This window comes from Micromesistius poutassou, assembly GCF_964030765.1.
Source record: "Micromesistius poutassou genome assembly, chromosome: 17".
Taxonomy (NCBI): domain Eukaryota; kingdom Metazoa; phylum Chordata; class Actinopteri; order Gadiformes; family Gadidae; genus Micromesistius; species Micromesistius poutassou.
Genome location: NC_140287.1, coordinates 8,511,966 through 8,537,942, shown reverse-complemented (window position 1 = coordinate 8,537,942; position 25,977 = coordinate 8,511,966). Strand labels below are relative to the sequence as shown.

The 25,977-nt window shown below is 49.1% G+C and overlaps 1 protein-coding gene across 1 annotated transcript in view; it reads left to right on the top strand.

Moving 5' to 3' along the window:
- Window positions 1-368: 368 nt before the first annotated feature.
- The window catches only part of LOC311361920 (formin-1), a gene marked incomplete at its 5' end in the record, with an annotated part of 48,182 nt that continues 22,573 nt past the window's right edge, over window positions 369-25,977 (top strand). The window contains 7 exons of the mRNA XM_084481716.1: window positions 369-2,001; window positions 8,389-8,555; window positions 13,553-13,673; window positions 14,842-14,903; window positions 16,530-17,335; window positions 19,745-19,886; window positions 25,573-25,660. Coding sequence (XP_084337842.1) covers window positions 369-2,001; window positions 8,389-8,555; window positions 13,553-13,673; window positions 14,842-14,903; window positions 16,530-17,335; window positions 19,745-19,886; window positions 25,573-25,660 — 3,019 coding nt within the window. The remainder of the gene's footprint in view (window positions 2,002-8,388; window positions 8,556-13,552; window positions 13,674-14,841; window positions 14,904-16,529; window positions 17,336-19,744; window positions 19,887-25,572; window positions 25,661-25,977) is intronic.

Below are 25,977 nucleotides of genomic sequence, written 5' to 3'. Positions count from 1 at the left end.
GGCAAGTTCCATAAAAAAAAGTGCAGACTCAAAATATGACAATGTTAAATTTAAGATACAGTGCACCTTTTGTATGAATGTGGTTTTCTTTAACAAACACTTTATGTTGATTGTACATTTTCGAATACTAATCCTCTTTTATTTATATATTTATACATATATATATATAGAGATAGATAGATAGATAGATAGAGAGAAATAATGGGTCAGTTTAATATAGGCTAACATCTAGTCTCTATTTGACAGGCAGTTTGATGGGCAGAAGACTTATGAGGGCTTCCTCTGCCGTCCCCCTCACTCACCCATCTCCACCATGTGGGACTCAAGCACTCGACTGGGCTGCCTCGCTGATTAGAAGCTCTCCAATGATGGAGGGCACACACACTGTCTTGCCTCTCTACCCTCCCATAAGTGAGCTTATCCTCATCAGGCTGTACGCGCCCAAGAGGTGGGCCCCTGGATTTACGTACGGGAGCCGCGCCCCTCCCCGGGGAAGGCCCTGTAATGACCGTGACCAGGCAGAGCAGGATCTCACCGAGTCTAAACAAAGCAGCCACTCTTCATCAGGCTCCTCGGAGGAACTCCTCCTCAACCCTCAGCCGCCTCGCTCGACCAAGGAGGCTGTCGCTGAGCTCTGCTGGCTGGCAGCGCAGCACCAGCAGCTGCTGGCCGATCTCCTGTCGCTCTGCGGAGACTGCGCCAGCCGAGTCAGGATGGGCAACCAGGAGGGGAAACTCCAGGATTACTTGGACGGCAACGAAGTGGACCTCACGGATCCGGCTCTCGCCAACAGCGACTACAAACACCTGCTGGCTGTGGCCGTGGAGAGCAAGAAGGCCCCGTCAAAGGGCAGGAAGTTCAAGAAGATTGGGGGCAAGAAGCCCGACGGCGCGGAGGACGCAACGCAGGGCAAGACGAAGAGGAAAGGCCGACGCAGGTCTTCCACCGTCGAACCTCTGCCCGCCGTCCCGGAGAGGGAGGACGGCATCTCCAGGAGCCAGGCGCTCATCTCCGATGACCGCTTGACAGCGGGCTCCTACATCAGGCAAGCGGGCAGCAACTCCATCCTGTCTCTGGAAGAGGTCCTGCTGGAGGATGACGTCCACGTTGAGGTGCAGGGCTGGATGGAGGACAACCCCAACTTTGACCCTCAGCTTGACTTTTGCAACGGCCTCTCGGAATTGGACAGTGATTTCTGCCTGGGCTTGCAGTCCCCCCCCAGTGGCCTGCTGGAAGGGCTGAGCCGGAGGGAGAGCGGGAGCAACCTTCGTCCCGTGAGGAGGTTAGACTCTAACGGGGAGGAGGATCTGTCGCCCGACGGCTCGGCGGTCATGAAGACGGCGCACCAGCTGTACGGCGAGATACACCAGCGGGACCCAGGCGTCCTGGTGGTGGCCAAGGTGCAGGACGTGGACGGGACTCTGCGGCGCGTCAACCGCAGGACCTCCAGTGCCGGGGTCCAACAGCAGACGTACGGGGAATGGAGGGAAGCCACCAAAGGTCACGGAGGAAGCATCGGCCACCACTCGGGGCTAAAGCTTTCAGACGGGCTCCGTTTGCCCCTGTCCCACACCACGGACCACTGCTCCTCTGCTACGTCCCACACCAAGAAGAGCCCCCTGTCGCCGTCCCTCGCCGGGGTTTTCAACACCTCCTTTCCGGCCTCCAGCAACCTGCAGAGCATGTCCCCCGTGCTGTCCCCTCTGTCGGCCTCCGCACGGGCCAGCCCGCCACTCAACCACCGGATCCTGCTGCTGTCGGAGAAGGACGTGAGCCCCGGCGGGGAGGGCTCCCTGCTCTGCGGAGACGAACCCACCGTCGCCACGGAGATGGTGGATAAAAACGGCAACAAGCAGACTGTCACTCGTCTGAGTCTGAGCCTCGGCAGACGGCCAAGCAGCAGTAGCGGCAGCAGCAACAGCAGCTCCAAATGGAATTCTCTCAGTCACTGCCCGACCACAACAACAACAACAACAACAACAACAACAACAACAACAACAGGTGATTCAGTGTTATTAGAAAAAGTATGTTGTGCTGCAACCTCTGCCTTGACATCATTGTTCCCACAGCAATGCTTTAATGTTCTGAGTGGTGTTATTTCGTTTTCGGTGTATGCCCTAGATGTGGTGATGAAAGGAAGGGGCTGTATTACAAAAAAGGTGTTTTGAAGGGCGATAGCAGTGTGTGTTGCGCTATTGAAGGGTTGCTTGTTGTTCAGTGTGTCTGTCTGCACGTCCGTCTGTCTAGTCACTCCGAGCACCGCAGTGTGCAACCAGCTCTCTACTGAGTTTCCACTTTCCTGTTTTCTAATGCAGACCATACTCCAGCTTTGGCTGCAGCGTAGCCGTCAAACGGCAACACTTAACCTATGTAGGCATATTGCTGAGACCAGTGGAAAGTGTGAACAGTATTCCATATGCAATCCATCACCAATGCTGCAAATGAAGCGTTGTGTTGCGGTGCAAACTCGGCTCTGTTGCCCTTTTTTGTTTTGGTCTTGGGCATGTGAGTGCTGAAGATTAAAATTTCCCATCCACAACCACCAGTAGGGCTGCAGAGGAGGCCCCCCTGAGAATTCCTTGATGATGAACCAGTTAACCCGTTTCAATGCTGCAGAGGTGCCAGAGGTTGAGAGTGGGAGAGTTTTCAGATCAAAGGAGTGCGGTTGACACAAAGTTCAGGTTGTGCTCTCAGGAACAGTGCTGCTAACTGAACCATTGCCAATCTGCTGCTGCCGCCGCTCTCCCCAGAGACCCCTCGTTCTACCCCCCAATCACAAGCAGTCGGAGGGTTTAGCGATTTGCTGGTGTGTGCTGTCCTTCCAGTTTTCAGGGGTGGCTGTTTAATCTGGCCTACTGATGACTCAAAGCTTGTGTGTGCAAAGAATGCCCGCCTTTGAATGAATGCATCTTCTGTCCTGACGCATCGTGTGTGAAGTCCCATAGAAATCGGAAGTCACCTGCATCTGCAGGTCAATGGGACTTCATTGGTGGTGTTTTGAACCACTCTATTTGGATTTACCTTCAAATAAGGATGAGGAGGATGTAGTCATGCCTCCTGGACTGGTACACTCTTCACGTTTTATGTGACCATTGTCTTTTATTTTTCAATTGGATCAGTAGAGGAGTTTTTTTGTATTCTCTATATGAAGTGCATGATGCCCATCCTCCCAGAATGGCAGTATCTTTATTTAACTGTTTATTTTACTGTTATTAGCCTTAGACTTAATTACTTTTATGAATCTTGTTTCCTGTAACCATACAGAACACGTTTTCCTTCTCACTCTTAACAGAGAGAGCTTGGCATCATTTAGACCAGAAATCAAACGACAGTTGTATGGTGTAATTCCCTAATATATTTATGCTGTATTTGCATGTATTCATAAGTAATGGTAGTTAGCTGACATGTTTTCTCAGGATATTTGTTTGTAGACTACAATAGTATCTTCCTTCCTCACTGGCATGTACATAGCATGGCCTCACTCATGTAGAGATGAGTCAAATGTAGTCTATCTGTAATGACGGGCCTCTGCCCTCGGACCCATGCGCACGCACGCATGCACGCGCACACACGCGCACTAGAATTTTGATATTCTTTTAAAGGTCAGCATTATGACCCACTTTTATTTGATCTCCGAACAACTCTTTTGGATTAAGATATTTCTATTTTAGAACAGCCATTAGGAGGGTTTTATGTAATATTTCATGGTCAGATATCAAATGGCATTCCTGAAATAACTACGAAAGAGGAATATAGCGTTACCTTTTGGCTATATCGCTTTTTCTTGTTTAGTCCTGGTAATTGGTAATGATTAAATGTTACTTTAAGTACTTGGATCGATCCACCATACTTCATGGCTCTAACCCCAATTTGTTAAGGATTTGTATTTTATTTGGGAATCTTGCTACCTAACAGCATTTCCTTTGTTGTTCCAGGTTGATTATATTATAGTTGACTTGCTTGTGGATCTGACACTTTTGTTAACAAATCTTTTCCTAGTTATGTGGTGAAGTGCAGTACTTTTCTCAAACTACATTTTTACGGCTACCTTTTACTAAGACTGTTTAAAGTTTAAACAAATACTTATTAACTGGTTATTAAGTGGCTTCGGTTTTGGTTTGATTGTATTTGTGGTTTATTTTGAGGCTTCTAGCACAATACCATTGTGTGGTGTTCACTGTCAGCGCCCCTTGCTGTTTATTAGTTTGTTCTTGTTCGGCTAACTGATTTGCAACTGCTTTTCCTAGATGTATTTTGCTTGCTTATTATTTTGTAAAAGTTTGTTATCATTTACCAAAACCTAAAAAGGGTCGAGGCATTTATTGGACATTGTTTATAGTTATCAATTGTATTACCGTGGTGTGTGGAACACTTCCAAGTACAATTTTTACGGTTGTGTTCCGGGACTGTAAAAATATTGCAGCTGTGGACTTCCACCTTAAAGTTGGTTGTTTGTTTTATACATTTAAAGAAACATTTTAAAGGTTTTAATTTAATTACCGTACACGTGCACGCACCCCAAACACAAGGATACAGAAGCTAGCATAGCTAATATGCCAGGATGGTACGCAACACCGTAACCACGTTAACCAATAAGCTAGGGCAAGGTCATATGAATCTGATCAGCGGAGCTGCAGCAGGATGTCATCCATCTCCTGCTGCTACTCTCTCCAGAAAGCTGTCATTCAACACAATGTGTGCACTGCCCTGCAACAATCTGCAGCGCTCAGCCTCGGACAACGGCCAGCTCTGTTTCAGATAATGAAGTGGATTCTGCCAAGGCAGACTGGCTGGGGATAACTTAAGGAGAATCTCTCTGTCTCTCTCTCTGTGTCTCTCTCTCGCTCTCTGTCTCTGTGTCTGTCTGTATGTCTCTCTCTCTGTCTCTCTGTGTCTCTGTGTGTCTCTCTCTGTCTCTGTATCTCTCTCTCTGTCTTTCTCTTTATGTCCTGTCTCTCTCTCTGTCTCTCTGTGTCCTCTCTCTGTCTCTGTCTCTCTCTCTCAGACAGAGAGAGAGAGAGAAGTCCAACTCTTATAAATCACAACATCTTTGTTTCTTAATTGATTGCTTTGCTGTGCTCCACTCTCGGTGGGAAAGAGACAATGCTCTTCTTCACTATGACTCTAACAGCAGATGGTGTAGGCTACCAATGCGTGATGGCGTATCACACTCATTGCAACCACTTTCAGATTGGACGGCTGATACTTTATATAAACCAGACACAAATGCACCAAATGGGTAAAGTCAAGCTCCTCTCCTCCAGGCCCTGCTGTACTGTACACGAGGCGTGTGTGCTTTCTGTCTAGCCGCTCTGCGTGTCCCAGCAGCCTCCGAAACCGTGTTTTTCATGAGTAATGGTTGAGCCCCCAAACATGATGCCATGCTCCATTTCATCTGAAGCGCTCGGTGTAACATGGCACCCCCACAGTTACACCAGTCACAACGGCCGCCCTGCCTATTCTGGTCCATTTCCGCTCTGCAACCGCACAGCCAGCCGGTGCTGAGTCAGACATCAATACAGCCGAGTTTATTGTGAATTTGTTATACAATTTATATAAAAGACAGCAATTTCTTCTTGAAGGGAAGAGAAGGTGTGTGTGTGTGTGTGTGTGTGTGTGTGTGTGTGTGTGTGTGTGTGTGTGTGTGTGTGTGTGTGTGTGTGTGTGTGTGTGTGTGTGTGTGTGTGTGTGTGTGTGTGTGTGTGTGTGTGTGTTGGAGATTTTTCTCTATGGGAAGGTTTAGAGAGATTTGCATGGAACTAACATTTGACCCTCTAGTCTATCCAGTGACTGTTAATCCTCATCGGGATGAGATGATGTCACATTGACGGAGGGGATTAACCTGTCCTACTGAGACATATTGAGTCTTCACTCGTAATCAGGGCACTCCACACAGTGTGTGCATGTGCAGTATTCTCCTCGTGAGAAGAACCAACATGTATGTAGAAACACTGTGGTGAACTATTCTGTGTGTTCCCTAATGTATCAGGCATCTTATCTTTCGCTTCTTTCGAAGAGAGAAAGATTAAATAGGAATGAGAGTGCAGATTTTTGTGTGTGTGTGTGTGTGTAGTACACATCAATGAATTAGTGTCTGGCACACATAAATCCAGTTCCCATTACCTAATGCAGCTAAGTGCCTGTGCCATTCATCGTCTCGCCAATATTCAAATTCAGCTTTGCTTCAGTAGCCTAAGGAGGACGCAGTACTGCAGTGGTCACATGAAATGCTCAATATTTATTAAGATCACTTCATTTTCTCTGGGTTAGACCATTACTAATTACTAATCTGGATAGATACTGTTCCCCAAAGTCATTCTGCCTGCTACATCTGTGACCAGAAACTATGCATTTTTACTGCAGTGGATTTATTTGTTCCACACATCAATGTTCCCTTCCTGTCCAGCAGGGGACAGCGTAGGCCTCCCTATGCTTATTTAATTCAGTGGTTGGGAGATGGGTTCAACTCCTACAGTTGTCCTTGTACTATCCATACTTAGGATGCTGGAGGTTCTGGGATAGATGGCACACGTGTTTTTCTCAGCCTTAAAGTTGCCCACTGTGCATTTGGAAGCAGTCCATCGCTACTCAGCACGCTCCAGTGCAGCAATGCAGTGTTGTTCAGCAGAGAAATCATTATCATAATGAAAAGTTGCTACTCTCCTGGGTTTTCTCCGCTGTCCGGTCCTGTCATTCTGCTCACCACCAGTAGGGCAGAAGGGCAGCGGTCTCAGAAAGATCATTTGCAGGGTTGTTCCCAAGGTTGATCTCCCTCAGGATCAGGTTTCTGTGTGTTGGCTTTTATCAAAGAATATATTGGCCCTGGACACTGATCGCATTCAAGAGGACATTTTAGGCTTTTTAAAAGGCCAGTTTCATACAGTACTACAGTGCATTTTCTATTGTGACCACATTAAAACGGATGCATTTCAACATCATGCACGTACACACTGATCTGAACATCATTATTTTATTCCACTTCATTTATATTTCCTATGTGCCTTTCACATACATGGGGGGCTTTCTTGAGAAGGTTGGGGAGGGGGGCTTGTCTTCATGAAGAGTCATACCAATGTCTTTAGATATTAACACATCTATATATCACCATCCACAAACCAGCCCCTGCAATCACTATTACAGTCTACTAGTACAGTCACACACCATTTCACATCACATCAGAGGTGGGCGACGCCATGTGAAGTGGCAACATGCAGAATGAAGCTTGACGACCCGATGACATATCTTTATTTATAGCGAGGCAAAATTCACTTGACTGAACGTGTCACGTGATGCTCAAGTTGTGACAAGTGCCACGCCCCGTACCAAGCCAATCAGAGCTGGCGTACTGGGATAAGAGATTAATTCTGTAATGCGTTAAGTCGTTCTCAATGGGCTCAACATGATGTTAGGTTTTTTTGAAAGGGATGCTGTCAAAGAGCCGTTCTTCCCTCAACATCACCCACAACTGTACGACCCGGTGGTGGAGGTACGGAGGAGAGAGGCTCATGAAAGATTTACCTATGTTCTACATGTGCATGAACGTGTGCATACGGACATCTGTTGTGGTCACGCTCGCACGTGTCTACTTAAAATAGTGCACACTCTCACTGAGATACATCTCCTTATCTCGTTACCAAGATGGAAACGAATATCATAAAAACAGTATCATATTTGACTATTGTACTGTCGTAACATACATTCAGTCATCGGGTTGGGTTCTGTGAATGATTTGGTTATTCCATGTCCAAACAGTAACTAAATCTCATGTGTTTTAGGTCAGTGCTACACAAACCCGTTTCTTCAGTGGCTCTGTGTTGATGCAGCCTCTGATGCTGAGCATGCAGGGTAGGGGGAGTGGCTGAGCTTAGATAAAAATAGCCTGCAACAATTATTCAGCCCGCAACAGAAAGCGGTCTTTCGCTCGGAGCGCTGTGATGCTGAAACACTCTCGGCCTCCGCCTGCTTTGAGCCTCTCCACCTGTGACTCAGCCCAACACCACCCACTGTGTGTTTTAATACTGATACAGCTGGGTTCTTTAAACATTTACCAAAAGTGTGTGTGTGTGTGTGTGTGTGTGTGTGTGTGTGTGTGTGTGTGTGTGTGTGTGTGTGTGTGTGTGTGTGTGTGTGTGTGTGTGTGTGTGTGTGTGTGTGTGTGTGTGTGTGTGTGTGTGTGAGAGAGAGTAACAGTGAAGTACTGCTCAATTTCAGCAATTATAGGAAGCATGTTTACTTGGAAAAGGATATGTTTCTTGTACCCCTGAAATTGTATGTGACATAACCGTGTGCTGATCTGTATTAATGTGTTGGATCATTCAAAAAATGTGATTCCTAATGAAGATTTGACTTGACTGTTGAGGTATATGAAATGTGTGTGTGTGCGTGCAGACGACGCCCTCCTACGTCAGGATGATATCTGGATGCTGGACGGGGACGACTCCCAGCAGCCTTTGTCCCGGGTGCCCAGACCGGACCGTCTGGACTTCTTGCGAATCACGCCTCCCGAGGACGACATCATCGGAGACACACCCTACAACCCCAACCTAGACTGCACGGTAACACACACACACACACACACACACACACACACACACACACACACACACACACACACACACACACACACACACACACACACACACACACACACACACACACCTATGAATAACATAGACACACTAACACACCTACATTGCATGAATAACATACATTTCATTGCTTCCTCCCTTCCTGGTAGGAGATTTCTCCTGCTCTTCTTCCCACTGGTCTGAGCACCACTTGTTCCCTGGAGGACTGTAGCGTTTCTGGTTGCTAGGATTAGGAGCTCTGTCCAGTCGAGTGGTTCAAGCACCTGATCCAAACTACTTAGAACTGAATTAAGAGGTCATGAATGTGGAACTCTGGGCCCAGCTTGAACTTCGATCTCCGTCTCCTCAGCGCTGCCGGGCATTATCAACCTCTCATGAGGCCGAGTTGGAAGGATTTCTCTCACCTTAGGGGTCCTTTGGATTGCCCTCCTGCTCTTTATGTCTGTTTGTCTGTGACTTTTCTCGAGGCGAAAGAACAGGGAAGCTTTGGAGCTTGACGAGTAACTTCCCAGCTGGGTCAATGACTAACAAAACATGTTTCTGAACAACTGTGTCCATTTATGTTTCAGTCAAATGTAGTGACACCTTGACACTGTTTTTTCAGCCCAACCAACCAGACCTCTGATAAACACAATAGAAGGCTTGGTGTTGGTTTGCTGTTTACATTCCTGTGGCTGATGACCTGATTTAGGTACAAAGTAGCGTGTGGATCAGCTTGCCAGGTCTTTGTATTTCAAAGACAAAACCAGCATCGCAATACATGCAACACCAACAATCCCAAGCCCAATTACATTTTAACCTGGGGTTATATTCTTACTACAGCTCTTGTGGCGTAGACTCCCATTGTTGTCCATAAAAAAACATTTAACCAGTCACCGCGTCTTGTTGATTTTCACAGGATAATCTATTGCTTGTAACAATTTTCTCAGAACATTTGTGTGCGTATAAAGATTGTGATATTTTCTTTTTATAAAATATTTTGGTTAGTTTTACATACAGATTGGGCAAGCATGGATAAACACAATATGACTGAAGACTGAAGGACAATATTTGGCAATAGTCAAAGCTTTATGTTCCGTGACTTTTCACAGACCGCACCTTCAACGGTCTGTTCTGCAGTGGGAGAAGGACACATGGGTCAGTACCAGTATGGAACGGGTCGGTGGTGGAAAACACCCAGACCGAGTTTAAGCATAACATTCAGGGTCCTCCTGGGAATAAGACCAATAGGCAGACATTATAATGGTCCTTGATTCACTCTTACATCTCTAATATCTTATTTAGACGGATGACTTCAGTAATTCAATGATGATTACTATCCTGTTGCAATAGTATAATGATAATTTCATTATAATGTAGCAAGAGACCAACCACTTAAACTGCAGTTGGTGTGCAGTGGTATCCGACCCGTGACTCTTTCCATCCCTCCTCCCTCTTGGATTACATGTACCATGTGTGTTTGTATGTTATAAAGCATTCACATAACCCTTAAGCCCTAGGACCCCCTCCCATACTTGATCCCATACAGAGGATTTGCAATTCCTAGACCTAAGATCAGGGCAAGTAATATTTATTAAATTCAAAATAAGCATTGTTAACCTTTTTTTTTTAATGGTTTGCAATGACAAAGCGTTTAAAACGTGGTAGGAGTGAAGTGACGTGTGCTGTTTTGGGCATGGAGTGTGCTCGACCAGTCTGAAGGAATGCTTTGAGGTGGACTGACCTTACTACAGGATACTTAAGAATTCAGAGTGGTTAAAATGCCTCTGGTAGCGTAATTAATACGATGGGATTGTTCTCTTAGAGCTTTGTACCAAATACCCATGATTCTTTTAAAGAATACATAAGAATATTCCTTAAATGTAGATGTTCAACACTGAAAGACTTTAGATATTCCGGTTGTAACTGCTTTTTCAGCTGCTCTTTCATAAGTTTTCCACCAGCTCTCCACTCACTTAATCTGTGTTGTAATGACCCGCTGCTGCGCTTAAAGGTTTAACCGGAGGCTGTAATATTTGCACCTCCCTTCCGCTCCACCAGACCACAGTCGCTAACTCACACACCCACGGTGTATCCCTGAATCACAGCAACGCAAGACATACGACAGAGCATGTCAACACGGAGAGGAGAGAGGGAGAGTGTGTGTGTGTGTGTGTGTGTGTGTACACACTACCTGGGCAGCCATTTTGCGGAAGTGAAGAAAGGGGTAATCAGACACCTGTGGTGCCTGCCGGTCCCAGGACCCTCCCAGCCGGGGTGGGACGGGGGCGGGCCCTAGACCGGATAAACCAGTGAGACACATTTCTTCCCGACCTCAGGGAGTTTTCCTCGCACCCAGTAGCAGCCTGAGAGCAGAGGTTGGTAGAGTGAGGCAAGCCACGCACAGGACTGGTGAGGCACGCCACGCCACTGAATCAAAATAACCCTGGAACTTTGTAACTTTCCACACCAAAGTGCTCAGGGCTTCTTTTTTTTCCTTCAAATGTTTCTGGAAGGTGGATGATCGTTCCCAGGAGGATTATACTTGGAAATGTTTCCAGCAGCGACTGAGCTGCTTGTCTGCGATCAGAACACCGGTGGCAGTTACTTACTTTGACCTAAAGGAGAGGTTACCTGGGATTTTTACGACTTTATTGGAGGCCGCTCTGTTTGCAGGAGAGATAACGTTTATTAATGTGTGTAGCCGATCTAGGAAGGCTAAGGAGAGGTGCAGTGGGCTTTCCACACAAAGGACATTTGTTCCCAGGCAACCTGGGGGTGGAACAGGAGCAGTTTGGATGACGGGAAGGGGGAGAGATGACCCTGTTTGTTGACATCCTAAAAGGGACACTGGAGTGGGGCCAATACATGTCCCTCCTTTCACCTTGATTCAATTCCTCCAGAAATATAACAGGGTGAGAAACAAAAAATGGAGGGTGCAGGTAGGCGCCCGACTAAACCGGAGAGCCTGCCTCCCAGCTCCTTAATCAATAAGCTTTCCAACGTCTTCGGCCGCGACTGGTCTGCCTCCCCGGCACCGGCCAGGACAGCCGTCCTGACGGCTTTCAAAACCCTTTCGAAGGAGGAAGCTACTGTGGAAGAAAGTAAGCAAACATCTAGGCACTTGAATAAAAATGCCGAGCTGCAAGACTGTGTGTATTCCCGTCGCAAATGTGTCTCCGTGCCTTCCGTGGAAACGCAGGACGTTCAATTGGGGACGTTCACCCCCAAGGAGCAGTCAGTTGATTCGGATTTGCTGCGGGTCACCGTGGTGGAGACTTACAGTGACGCTGAGAACGACGATGACGTCGACAACGAGGAGGGGATGCACACAGCCGTCGCGCAATCGGGAGGGCTTTCACGGACTCCGGAGATGATGCTGTCAGAGCAGACGGGCAGGGGAGGCGAGCGGCCCAGAGATCCGCCGCTTGAGTCCGGTCTGGAGTATACATATATCGAAGAGAACGTGGACTACCCGGTGTTTAGAACTCACAATCTGATGGAGCTATCCCTTAAGAACCCTTCTGCACTTAACAAAAGCAGGTTCCCCCGCACAAACTCTAAGACGGGCCAGGATGATCCAGGCGGTCCACTAGGGGACACCGCTACCGACACGCCTGGGAATAAGGAAACGGGAGTGTGTGAGGCCGTGGCCACACATGTCAAAGCAGACACCGTCAGCTGCAGTAGCATAGACATAGTAACGGGTCCGGACAATACGAGGGCGGAAGGAATTTCTTCAACAGTACCCTCAGCAGATGAATCTGGCAAATCTGCATTGTTGTTATCTTCTGCGGCGCCTGTTGATCGTGTGACAAAAGCATCTCAGATAGCCGCGGAAGGAGAGCGACAGAAAGCCCGAGACGTGGACCAAGTGAAGGAGATAAGCAGGGAGAAGGTGGGAGATGGGAAGGGGCCAGAGGAGTCTCATTCCAGTGCTGTCTCCTCCGCGCTCCCTCTATCTAGTAACAGGAAAAATGTTTCACTTGGACCCTCCACTAGCCCAGAATCAAAGTCGGACACTAATGGCAAGACTGAAGACCTTTCAGGGTCCTTTGGTTGTACCAAAGCTTCAAGTGCCTCATCCGCCTCACCCCGGATCACACAGGACCCCACCAAGACTTGTGTCAGGTCACCAAGCTTGTCACCTAGCTCGTCCCCAAAGAAAGCGTCCTCATCCCTCCCGGCCTCCGCCAACTCCTCCCCCTCCAAGACAGCAGCCTCGTCTCCGGCGGGGCCCTTCCAGCTGCCGGCCCTCTTCAGTGGGCTGCGGGTGCACAAGAAGGGGGTGACCGGGGAGGACCGGGAAACGCTGTCGGAGATCAAGCAGAGGGAGAAGGACACAGAGCTGGCCGTGCTCAGCCTGAAAAAGACGGTGAACAAGGCCAAGCATTACCCCGAGCAGATCGCGGTGACACCGGTCCGGAGACGCAGCGAACCCAAACAGATGGCCGACACCAAGAGCAACCTGCTCGGGCAGCTCAATCTGCTCCTGAACCTGGACAACCATGAGATGAGCAGCAAGCCCGACCATGAGATGGAGTCCCCCACTGATGCCAAAAAGGATGCCCCCAAGGGAGAGACGACGGAGCAAGACATGGCAGTCATCACAGCTCCAACTGAGAAGAAGAAAACCTCAGATTTAGCCTATGAAACTTTTAAAAACCTTTGTGGCCCCAAAACCCCTAAAAAGGAGATACTGGATCCTATGGACCTAGATGCTGTTAAACAGAAACTTAAAAACGAGAAGGAGCTTCTGAAGTCTATTTTTGACAGAGGTGCAAAGTCTCCACTCAGCCCCTCTGACGCTAAGAGTCCCACAGAGGTTTATGTATGTACCCGCCAACGCAATCACGACAATGTTTCCTTGATTCTGTAGGAGGTTCAAAATGGGATTGATATTCACAGCTCCAGAGAGGTCTCATACATTCTGCAAATGTAAAAATAACATTTGAATTTATGAACCATGTATTCCCTCCCCTCAGACCGAGTTGACCTCCCCAACAGACAGCGAGGACAGGACCCCTGGCCGTCTCCAGGCCATCTGGCCGCCCCCCAAGCCCAAGGATGAGGAGGACAAAGTGGGACTCAAGTACACAGAGGCAGGTGAGATCTCCCCCACCCCCCCCCCCCCCCAACAGCATCCCCCACGGGAGCGCCTCATGTCAGAGACCCCCATGTCAGGGGCCATCCCTCTTCATGTCAGAGACCCCCATGTCAGGGGCCATCTCTCCTCATGTCAGATACCTCCTGACATGGGGGTATCTCTCCCAGGTGATGGACCCTCACCACTCTGCCTTCATTTACATACCTTTTATTGGCAGAAACTGCCACACCTTCTATGATTCATCCTTGATGATGAACTCTTTTATTATTCCATGCTGGTTTTGTGTTACACCATAGCTAACACGGGCACTAATCATAGACAAGGCTCCTCCCATGCACCTACCCACAGATGCTTCACACCCAAACACCCTCACCCTGCTCAGCGATCTAGCTGGAAGGGAAGATAAACAAAGGAGGACAAAACAAGTTGGCTCATTGGCGAGGGGACTACAGATGAAAAATAGCCTTTTGGCTAATTCTGGCATTTTGAACCCATGTATGATCATGTGTTTTATTAATTTGCACTGTCCCCTTCTTAAATAAACTGAATTGAATTGAAAGGGTTTATTGAGTTAGGAAGAAAAAATGCATTGTTTGAATGTGCAAGACGGCACCATGCCACTTTTTCTCTCTGGGGTTGGCCTATCTCTGGTAGTTGGAGTTGAAAAAGCAGACGAAAGGTCCTTGATGGCTGTGTGGAACAGCCATCAGGGATCAGGGACTGGTAGAATAAAGTTTGAGTCATGAATTTATTATCACTAAACATAGTAACACATTTACATGTATTGATCCAGTATTTGATCTTGAATTAATGTTTCTCAATGGATAAAAGTGTTGTTGTAAGTACATGTGACTGTAAGTTGCAGAGCTCCAGAAACAACACTTAAAAGCTGCACAGAAGATGCTTTCACAAGATACAAGTTACACAAGTTGGTTTTGCTAAGAAAACAAAATGTATCCTGCAAGTCAACACGGATGATGAGAAATACTGCCTCCTGAATTTTCATCACACATCCACACATGTGTGCCTTTCCATTTGTTCACATAGACGGTCTCTCCTCTATAGTGAAAACCTTGTTAAAATGGAAGTCCTATAAGGCTGATGGGGTTAGTTTCTGCTTCCAGTATGCGGGGTAATCCCAAGTCTTCTTCTCCTGACTCGTTTCAGAGCACCAGGCTGCCCTCTTGCAGCTGAAGAGAGAATGCAAGGAAGAGGTGGAAAAGTTGCATGTGAGTTATCACAATAATTACACAATGTGTGTTTGAGCCATTGGTCAAAACTGTAATACATTAAGAAAGCAATACTCGTATGACAAGTTGTATTTTAACCCGTTTAAGATGGTTCATGTTAAAGTGTTTGTGCTTTACGCTGGCACAGCAGGAGCCAAATCAGAATACTAAAATTGAAGTTCAAGCAAATGAAAAGCACAAAATGGGAGATTACTTGATCAACAACTTGATTTTAAATTTCAATACATGAAGTTTGTTATTTTTTATTAAAAGCATTGCTTGTGCGAAATCAAGCCAAGTCAAGTAATTTTCTTTACCAAACACCAGATGGCACTAAGTAAGCATGAAATCTGGGAATGCATTGCAGATGAGCAGCAGACTTAGGGCAGTCAGACCCTATGAGGAGGAGACTTACAGTTTGTGCCATCGCCTGGCGTTCAGTTAGGTTGTCTTGTTGTTGTTGTTGTTCGTTGGTCTTCTTGCCTTTCTCTTTCTTTCAAACGTGCAACCATACTTTTCAGAATAATAACATATTTTGAAACCAAGGATATGAATAATCAAATGAGATATGATAAACATTGACCGACAATATAACAACTTGTCAGAGGAACACATTTGGAGATATTTTTGTTTGCAATCATCATGTACCAATCGTTCATTCTGATGTCCCATTTATAACCACAAAGTCACGGTCGAATCAATTACATTTCTCTTCTCTTTCTTTCATGTGTTCTGAGACCGTACAGTTATAAAAACACCCAACAGTAAACAGCATATTAAAACGCTAAGCCGTGACATGCATGTCCAATATCCCGGATTCCTTTCTTATAAACAATTAGTTTATAAGAAAGGAATCTGTGTGACATTATGACTCGCAGATGTCCCATCATTAAGCGTCCCGTTTTAGGACCGCTTCCCATCCAGACAGTTGTCTTGTGTGTACAGTCACCTAGTGTCTCGCAGGGTCAGGGACACACTGAAAGCTGTAGCTAGGACTTCAACTTCCAGGTCTCAACTTCCAGGGGTAGTGCGTTTTTATTATTATTATTTTTTCCCCCCACGATTGGTTTGGTGTGTTTTTCTCTCGCTGCCAAATTGGGCTCAACTTATGGCAGAGAGAAAAACTGACAGTGACAGATGTATTTTTCAGAGGGCCCTGTTGAATCAAACGGCATGGGCTTCTCATGCATTTATTTTGGCCACAAGAAAAGGAAAGAGAACGTGCCTAATTCCCTTTCTAAACCCCACCGCACGCTAACAACGATCATGTGTAAGATTAATTTCAAAAGGACTTGGTCTTCTTTCTCTTCCTCTCCATCTCTCAAATCAATACTTTGCTTTGATTGGCCTTTTTTTGTTGTTTGAAATGTCCCATAAACAGTGGACTTATTGAATTTTCATTATGTTATTGTAACATTGGCAACACATCAAGTGCAGGCGACATGTCATGAATTACGCCGTTCCTTTCGTTTGTTTTCCTTTTTTATTTATTCGTCACAGTGGCATTCTGCACTGCAAAAAAAAAAAAAGTAGACTTGTGTAAAATAGGAGTTACTTGTGCATGAAAATGTTTCCATCCACGTGACCCAAACGTTTCCATCCACGTCCCGCCGCTCCCTCCCATAGGTGGACTTTGAGCTCCAGACCTTCCAGCTGCGGGGCGAGCACGCTGTGACGCTGTCCCGCCTGGAGGGGGCCGTGGCCCGGCTGCAGGGGGACGGGGCGCGGGGCGGCGTCCCGGCCGGCTTGGAGCTGCGCTGCGAGGCCTGCGTCTCCAAGGAGGACGGGCCAGCGCCGGCGCCGGCGCCGCCGCCCAAGGCCTTCCGCACCGTCTGCGTGCAGACCGACCGCGAGTGCTTCCTCAAGTCCCCCGACGAGGGGCCCGCTCAGAGCCCCGGCCCGCAGAACATACCCCGCAGGCTGACCCTGGACGCGCTCCCGCCGGGCATTGGGGCCGGGGCCGCACCCGGACCACCACCTCCTCCTCCTCCGCCGCCGCCTCCTCCGCCCCTGCCCGGCCACCTCGCACCACCTTCCGCTCCTCCGTTGCCGGGGCACATGAGATTGCCCGCGCCACCTCCGCCGCCACCCCTCCCCGGCGCAGGCCCTCCACCCCCACCTCCGCCCCCGCCTCTCCCAGGCGGTGGCCCTCCACCCCCACCGCCGCCCCCACCCCTCCCAGGCGCTGGCCCTCCGCCCCCACCTCCACCCCCACCTCTCCCAGGCGGTGGCCCTCCTCCACCCCCGCCTCCGTTCCCTGGAATGGGTCCGCCTCCTCCTCCTCCCCCACCACCGGTCTCCGGCCAACCACCCCCGCCTCCCATGGGTGGCTTCGCTCAGAAGGTGGAGAGGGCCCCGCGGAAGCCCAGCGTGGAGCCGGCCTGCCCCATGAAGCCCCTGTACTGGACCCGGATACAGATCCAGGACAACAAGTGAGTCCCATTGCTGACGAGCACTCCTTTAACCTCTTTGACCGTAGGCATGATCCCTTCACCACTGTAGTGTTCTATTAACTAGAGGGAGTGTAAACGTTAACTCCCCGTGTGTGTGTGTGTGTGTGTGTGTGTGTGTGTGTGTGTGTGTGTGTGTGTGTGTGTGTGTGTGTGTGTGTGTGTGTGTGTGTGTGTGTGTGTGTGTGTGTGTGTGTGTGTGTGTGTCAGCGTGCCCTGCTTCTAGATTCTAATGTTCCTATAGCTTGTTCCCAGTAGGCCCGTCTTTCCTTTTTGTTACACGCGACCCACCTGGAAGACGAGACGTGACTCTTGCCCTCCCACCGCCCCTAGCTTCCCCTCTGAAGGGCAGTCCGTTGACACTGCTTGTGTGATTGTAAGTGGATTATCCAGTCCATTTACAGTGACTGTGGTCGCTGCCTCTGGTAGCCAGGCCTCCGGCTTTATGGCCTGGTTGTATTAAATAGAGGGAGGGAGAGAGTAGACTTGTGGTTTCCTCTCTCTCTCTCTCTCTCTCTCCCTCTCCCGCTCCCGCTCCCTCCCCTCGCTCGTCCAGGTCTGTGGTGGTAGGACCTGATATACTCAGGGGGCCACAACAGTTTCATGTGAGCAATAAATGTTACAGTACAGGGCAGAGGGGTAGGTGAGTTAAAGGGGTATTAAAGGGGTCATATGTTTAACTGTAGCCGGATCAACTAACTGATCTGCAATTACTGTGTGTGTGTGTGTGTGTGTGTGTGTGTGTGTGTGTGTGTGTGTGTGTGTGTGTGTGTGTGTGTGTGTGTGTGTGTGTGTGTGTGTGTGTGTGTGTGGGGTCGGTGGGTGCACATTTAGGACACAAGTGTGTATGCATAGGCTGCACTAGTGCAGTATTGGGAGTGCAGGCCGTAGACCGGGGAGAGTGAGGATTAGAGGAGAGAATCCAAAAGCAGTCAGCAGGACTTGTCTGATCAATTAGAAAAGCGTTGTCTCATCGGGAAAGCGTTTGTGGGATTGATGGATAATTCAGTTTTTCCACGTGGGGCTAGCCTGCCTCTGGTTTTCTTAGTCTCTGAAGCTGTAGAGTTGTCCGTTTGCGAGGCGCGGTGTGAAATCAAAGAAAGGAGGGCTTTCTTTTTGTCTTCCGACTCTGCGTTTATCATCATGTCCTTGGATAGGGGAAGCCATAGATGAAGGCCTGTGCCAGTGTGAACGCCAGCAGAAAGCAGAACCAGTTTCCCTGTTCTGACCCCGATTGATTCCCTGGCAGGAGACCTGATTGTTCTGGTGTTTTGGGGCTTTGATGCGTCAGCCAAGCCTGTGTTGTTGTGCTCCGCTCACCGTCCCCCCCCCCCCCCCCCCCCCCCGCGTGTATCCTTGTTAAATGTTGTTTATTTTCAGTGGACCTTGTGACTTAAGGGTGAAAATATGTACTTTCAGGCCGAAGTAAAACAACGGGATAGGAACAGTTCAATGTGAGGAAAGCTTTGTTTGTTTTCAAGTGATCAGGACAGATTTGTATACATAACTTTTGATTTGGTGTCACTTTCACTATTCATAATATTAATCTGGTGCACAGTATGATAACACAATCTCCCACAATGTGCGGTTCAACACTAAACACGTTTAATTACAAAAGTCTTGCATGCTTAATGATTTTATACATGATGACAACGATACATCATGATTGTGCGTTTTGTTATTGTTATTCCTTCAATTTGATAAAGTTTTGCTCTGTGATAAATATACACACGTTAAACAGGTGTGGATGCTCCGTCGTCTCACTGCTTCACATTATTTTCTGGATTCTTGTGTGGAAAACGAAAGCGAGCGAGAGTGCAGAAGAGCAACTCTAAACTCCTGAGTTCCACCTCGCTTGGGTCATCTTTGTCTTCTGCTTCTGTTTGCTTTTTTTTCCACGTTACTCGGCAACCGGCGAGCCACAACATGGCTTCCTGTGTCCTTACTCATTTTCCCAAAATGTTCTTTTAAGGGTAAAAACAGCCCTTAACGGACAGCTGAAACCCAAAGAGGGATTTGTTACATGTTTACATTGCCCAGTTAGTAGATAACGCTTAATTAGGAATCAGGAAAGTGACTTCAGTTGGGCGTATGTCAGGGCCAACTTTCTGATGCACACCAAACTGGAAAATGGAAATAAACAGTCAGGCAGAACGAGTTAGCATCAAATAAACCACGACAAATAGACGACAGCGTCTGTTTATGTCTCCAGCTGACAGCAAATAGCATTTGAAACAACCCAAAGCCCTTGTTACTTTTTCCATATATCCATGACCGAGTGGTCACCGCTTATGGTAGCCTCACTGTTTCTTTAATGTCTTTTTAATTTAAAACCGTGATGCGTGGTGTGTACCGCGGACTGAAACCCTGCCTCTCCGTGTGCGTCTCCAGCAACAACACGCTGTGGGGCTCCCTGGAGGAGCCCGACATCGTGGACACCGGGGAGTTTGAGGATCTCTTCTCCAAGGCCACCCTGCAGCCCAAGAAGAAGCCCCTGTCGGACACCTACGAGAAGAAGGCCAAAACCAAGAAGGTATGCATGCACGCACACACACACACACGCATGCACACACGCATGCACACACGCACACACACACACACACACACACTGTGTTGCTGAGACCTCGCCCCCCCCCCCCCCCCCTCTCCCCTCTCCCACAGCAACAGGGACTCCTCTGAAGGTTCCTGGGTGTTTTGTGTGGCGCAGCGATGTGATAGGCCGGGGGGGGGGGGGCTGGGACCGACATGTTTGGAGGGAGAAGAGATGCAGTCTTGTGTTTTTGGCCCCAAGTTACGCCGTTTGAAGTCTGAGCCGAACCGTCGGCGTTGAGAGACCCGCTGAGCCCTCGGTAAATCACTTCATTTCTACTGAAGTGGGGGTGGTCGCGGCGCCGGGGCCAACAATAAGAAGGGTATCTGTGTCTGTTTTCACTGACGTTATAAGAGCTGCCACATTCGGTCACGTCACGACGCTGGGGGAAAGTACAGTAGTACGCCACGAGGAAAGTGATTTGGTTTCATTAATGGAGGCTGCCGGCCCTCCCAAGTTGGTCAGGGTTGCGGTAGCCAATCGAAATGAGGTTCTCTCTCCTCCCCTCCGGAGACCTCACAGTGGGGCTGTGCATCACTTCACCGCCGCCTCTTTAATGTTAATGATCCTTTAATTATTCCTAATGGTTTCAGAGAGCTCTTATAAATGAACTACGTGTGTCTTCACGTCCTGTGTGAATCCCCCCCCCCCTACACCAAGTGCTCACCAAGGGGGATGTGACAGTCGATCGGCCCCTAGACCCCCTGCCTGCCCACCGAAGCGCCGACGGCTGGTGGAGTCCAATGGTGCAGCGCTGCACTAAGTTCTGCTGCGGCCAGAGCTGCGTCAGCCCTCCTGCGGCCCCTGCTGCGGCTTATCTGGCGTCCAGACTGTCGGAGCTCAGCCTGTGGGCCAGACGGTCCCCTCCCGATCCATACACGTCCCCTCCTCGGATCAATCAGGCTCCACAGCACTCCGTAGGGCCACACTGTGTGTGTGTGTGTGGGGGGGGTGTGTGTGTGTGTGTGTGTGTGTGTGTGTGTGTGTGTGTGTGTGTGTGTGTGTGTGTGTGTGTGTGTGTGTGTGTGTGTGTGTGTGTGTGTGTGTGTGTGTGTGTGTGTGTGTGTGTGTGTGAGAGATCCATCCAGTCTGGTCATTCTTTACCAGCGATCTTCAAAAGCAAAACATTTGATCCAACTCTTGATAACCACAGACACGCGTCCTGCCAACTGCCTTACATCACCCCCTTAAAATGCCTAACCACCCTGATATACTCATTCAAACTCAAGGACACTCAACTCAACTCAAGAGTGTGTGTGTGTGTGGGTGTGGGTGGCCAGCCTTGTGTCGGGAGCCCAGTCTCATTCTTTCCAGTACAATAGCAGTCCAGCTCATCATAATTACCCAACCCCCAAAAAACGAGTATTGATATGTTAAAAATGGGGCAGTTGTTTTTCAGCTTCCTTGGCGGTGCAGAGCCTTGCGTTTCTCAATGATTGATTCGGGCACATGCACTCTCCTCTGAATCATGACCTGAATCACACAGCAGATAGCGCTGACCTCCCAGGAGTTTGGCGGGGCGGACGAAGGGTTGTGAAAGGAGGCAGAGATGGAGGGATGTTTGTGGGGGCGGATGAGGGGTTTGTATGGGATGTGACGGGGATCATGGATTGTCGCGTCTACAGCAAACACAATTTCCATTCTCTCACTTCCTATACGCTGTGTACGCCAGTTAACCCCGGAGAGCTCGAAGAATACAAACATGATTACAGTGACCACAACAGCGACCAGGAGAATGAGTAAATGACGGAGAAATTTGACAAAGCGAGTTCCGAAAACGTAACGGAAACGGATATCCCTCTGTCAGAAATCTCTCGCTTTCGCTCTTGCTCTCTCGCTCTCTCTCTCTCTCTCGCTCTCTCTGCTAAACCATGGAACTGAATGTACCGCCCTCTCTCTCTCTCTCACTCTGTCTGTCTGACTGTCTGTCACTCTCGCTTGCCAATAACGCTAAATCTGAGCGGCCCGCTCCAGGCGGTCCATCGTGAGAGGAGCCCCCCTCGGGAGACAAGGGTAGAGGGGGTGGGAAATGGATGACGTGGGAACCGACAGGGAACATGTTGATCAGGGTGATGATGATGGTGGCTGTTGTGCGATGACATGAAGGTGTCTTAGAGGACCGGCCAGGGGAGGGGAAGTGGGAGGGGGGGGATGCTGGGGATGGGTGGGGGGAGGTTGAGGGAAAGGAAATGCACGTCATCAAGTACAGACGGACGCTGTAATCTGTGGAAGTGAGGAGGACATCTGTTCTCTCTCGCAACAGCACACACACACACACACACACACACACACACACACACACACACACACACACACACACACACACACACACACACACACACACACACACACACACACACACACACACACACACGTTGTGTGAGTTGTCGGGGAGAGAAAAATGCTGTTTTTATCTTGCATGTGTTTGTGGGTCTGGATTTGCTTCCCACATTTGCTTTGTGTTGTATAAGTGTATGTGAGTCTGTTTGTGATTGTGTGTGTTTTGAGTGTTTGTGTTGCTATTTGTTTCCGTCTGATGATCAATCGATTGATCTACAGTCCCGTCTTCTCATCATATAATCTGAACGTATTTCGTGTTTGAACGTGACCCCGAGAAGTGGGTCACAAGAACATAAATCCGGTGGTTGTGTGCGCGTGTGCGTGTGCGTGCGGGTGTGTCAGCGTGTTTCTCAGCGTGTTTCTCATGCCCAGCGACACTAGAGTCTCCATCGCTCCTGACCCGGCCTCGTGGGAAAGTGTTACCAGATCGCGCCGGAGCCTCCGGGCTCGGGCCGTCGCTCAGCGCTCGAAGGAGGTGGACGGGACGGAGGGGGAAATGTCTGCACATTATGCATACAAGCCTCCCTCCCGCTCCCCGCGCTCACTCGCATACCATTCCCCTCGACACGCAGGAACGCAGCCGGGGAGAGGCTATGCCTACACGCATTCTACACTTAATCTTTATCACGTGTGAAACGGGGGGGAAAATCAAAGCACTTGTTTACTCGCGTGTCTTTTTTGTTCTCCGCTGATTACCATATCAAAGCTGGGTGACAGCACTCTCTCTCTCTCTCTCTCTCGCTCTCTCCCCCCCCCTCCCACCCTCCCACCCAGGGCTGACCTGAGCTGGGGTATAATTGCAGGCATGTGGCTTCACTCCACGGGCCGAGGGGGAGGCAACCAGAGAAGATCAGGAAGGCGGGGGGGGGGGGGGGGGTGCTGTAGTGTGCGGAGCTGGAACTATGCGCATGCCGGCACATTCAGGTTGGGGAGGATGAGGGGGGAGATAGATAGATAGAGAGAGAGAGGTAGGGAGGGATGGATGGATGGAGAGATGGATGAAAGGGAGGAAGAAAATGATGATAAGGGGGTGAAATGTTAAGCTGTAAACAGATGCACAATCACTCACAGAAGCACTCCACACATCAGTGTGTGTGTGTGTGTGTGTGTGTGTGTACATGTGTGTGGGTGTTTTGCTATCAAAACACAATGCGGATGAGGCGGCACATATTTCCCCTCGCCCACGTCCCGGTCCAGTTTACACGTCGCCGTTTGGTTCTTTAAACAAACAGTTGCTTTAAAATCATCGCTGTTTTGGGGGGGGATGAGTTATGAGCTCTCACCCAGAGTTTATTAAAAGCATAGTTGAGGTGTTGGGAAATGACGCGCGTCATGTGAGTGTGGGTGTAAGATTAACACCAGCGGGGCCGAGATGACCGCGCAGGCGGGCAGACGCATCACAGGGCGCCTATTGACGAGAAGCGCCCGCCCCCCCCCTCCGATAAGTCCTGGTACTGCGCTCTGCCTCTCTCTGGTACGACTCCGTCAGACAGACGGGCACCAGGGAGCAGGTTGGCCGCGCAGCCTCGTCTGTGTAAACGATCGCCGGTGCTCTGAACCTGTTGCACTCAGCCAATCTGCACTAACATCAGCCACCTGCTGCATCTCAAACCGCCGCCGTCTCCCCCTCTCTCACGCTCGCCTTGTCCTCTCTCCTTGTGTGTCTCTTCCTCCCACCGCTCCTCCTCAGTGTTATCCCGCTCTGGGGAGTTATTTGGCACCTTGACGCCAGATATATTCAGTTTTATTAATAATTGAGTACACACAGAGTTGGAGATTTAGTTGCGGGTTTGGAGAGTTCCCCTTCCGATCCACAGGGGGGAGCTGCTGTTATCTATTGGTCGTCTCCTACTCCCGGTTCCTCGATGTCAGCATCAGCATCACCACCCGCCCCCCCGAAAGCAGATCTCCCAGCAGCCTCGGCTGTACGGCGTGAACTGTGAGACCAGCGGTCCGCCGTTCGCCCTGTCCCTCCTCGTTAAGTCAGCCGCTGCGCCTAATTGGAGGGTTCTCGAGCAGGGGTGGGGAGGTGGGGAGGGGGAGGGGGGGTTTCCCAGGACGGCTATGTTTTTTTTTTTTTTTAAGTTGTCGTGTTTCTTTTAGTGCGGTCTCTTCCAAAGTGGTTAATTAGAGGTGTCGGTTTGGGGGCAGGGGAGATGGGGTGGGGAGGGGGGAGCCCTGGTGGGCCTGCCCGCCGTCTCTGGTCCGCAGAGTGCAAGATCCCCGGTGATCCAGGTATAATGGAGCTCGGAGCAGCATGGCCCCCACTAACGCCCGGTAATGCAATACCCACTTCTAAGGGCCCCGCTCCCCGGGCCCCGGCGGCCGTGGCCCCAGTAGCGGTGTGCGCCGCGATGGCCTAATGAAGAAGCCCGACGCATTAAGTTTTAGAGCGGCCCTTCGGCTTGCCAAACAACGCTCTCTGGCTTTATGGCTGAATACAGTCATAAGTAATTGCGTCCATGTGTAAGGCACGTATAAAAATGCTGTGAATTTATAGTTTGTTATAAAAAACAATCCCCCCCCCCCCCCCACCCTTACTTTTTTTCTTTTTCTTTTCTCTGAGACTGTCCTTTATGGCGCCACGTTCGGGGGCCTTTGTACTTTTTCGCTGTGACATGAAATTTCTGATTATGTGAAATGTGTGCTTTAAGAGAAAACCTGCTCATCTGCTAGTGTGTGTGTGTGTGTGTGTGTGTGTGTGTGTGTGTGTGTGTGTGTGTGTGTGTGTGTGTGTGTGTGTGTGTGTGTGTGTGTGTGTGTGTGTGTGTGTGTGTGTGAGAGAAGTGTATGCATGGGAGTCAATGTGCGTGTGTCTTTTATCTCATTGTTGGTGATGCTTTTAAAGTTAACGTTTTTAAGATTAAGCCCCTCCCATTAGTGTTCTGTCCACTCTAATTGGCTGTGCAGTTGTGTGATGGAACTATCCTAGCTCGATTGGCTGAGTGGCGTGAGTGTGAGGGGCTTTGGGAGTGTTGATCTTGTAAAAAAAGAGAGTTACTGTGCTGGCCAGCATTTTTTATTTTTATAATATATAAATTCGAATGTATAGGATGGGGTTTTATTTTTTACATCTTTGAAATCAGCATTGATTACAGATATGTACAGGTTATTTTAAGCCACCACAAGCTAATTGAAATGTTACACATTGCTCCTTTAAACTATTATTTTGATTTAAATGTACACTTTCTCGTTGTTGTAAGTTGTTTTTGTAAATCATTATGATGGATAAACATGTTTTACTTTTCTACTGACTCTGAATAATAAATAGATTTCTGCCCCCCAACAGATCATCAAGTTACTGGATGGGAAGAGATCTCAGGCCGTGGGCATCCTCATATCCAGCCTGCATCTGGAGATGAAGGACATCCAACACGGTGAGGAAAAGTGGCTCTCCCTCCCATTCCTCCCTCCCTCTATCCCCTCTCTCTCTTCCTCCTTCCCTTTCTCCCTCCCTCCATCTCTGCCCTCCTCCCCGCTCTCCTTGTATTGCCTCGCTCTCCTCTCCCTCCCCCTCCCGCTCTCTCTTCATCCCTCCCTCTCACCTTCATTCCCCTCTCACCCTCTTTCCTGTCCCCTCTTCTCCCCTCTCCTCTCCATCCCTCCCTTCCATCCCACTCTCCTCTCCCTCCCTTCCATCCCTCCCTCCTCTCCTCTCCATCCCTCCCTCCTCTCCCCACTCTCCTCTCCTCTC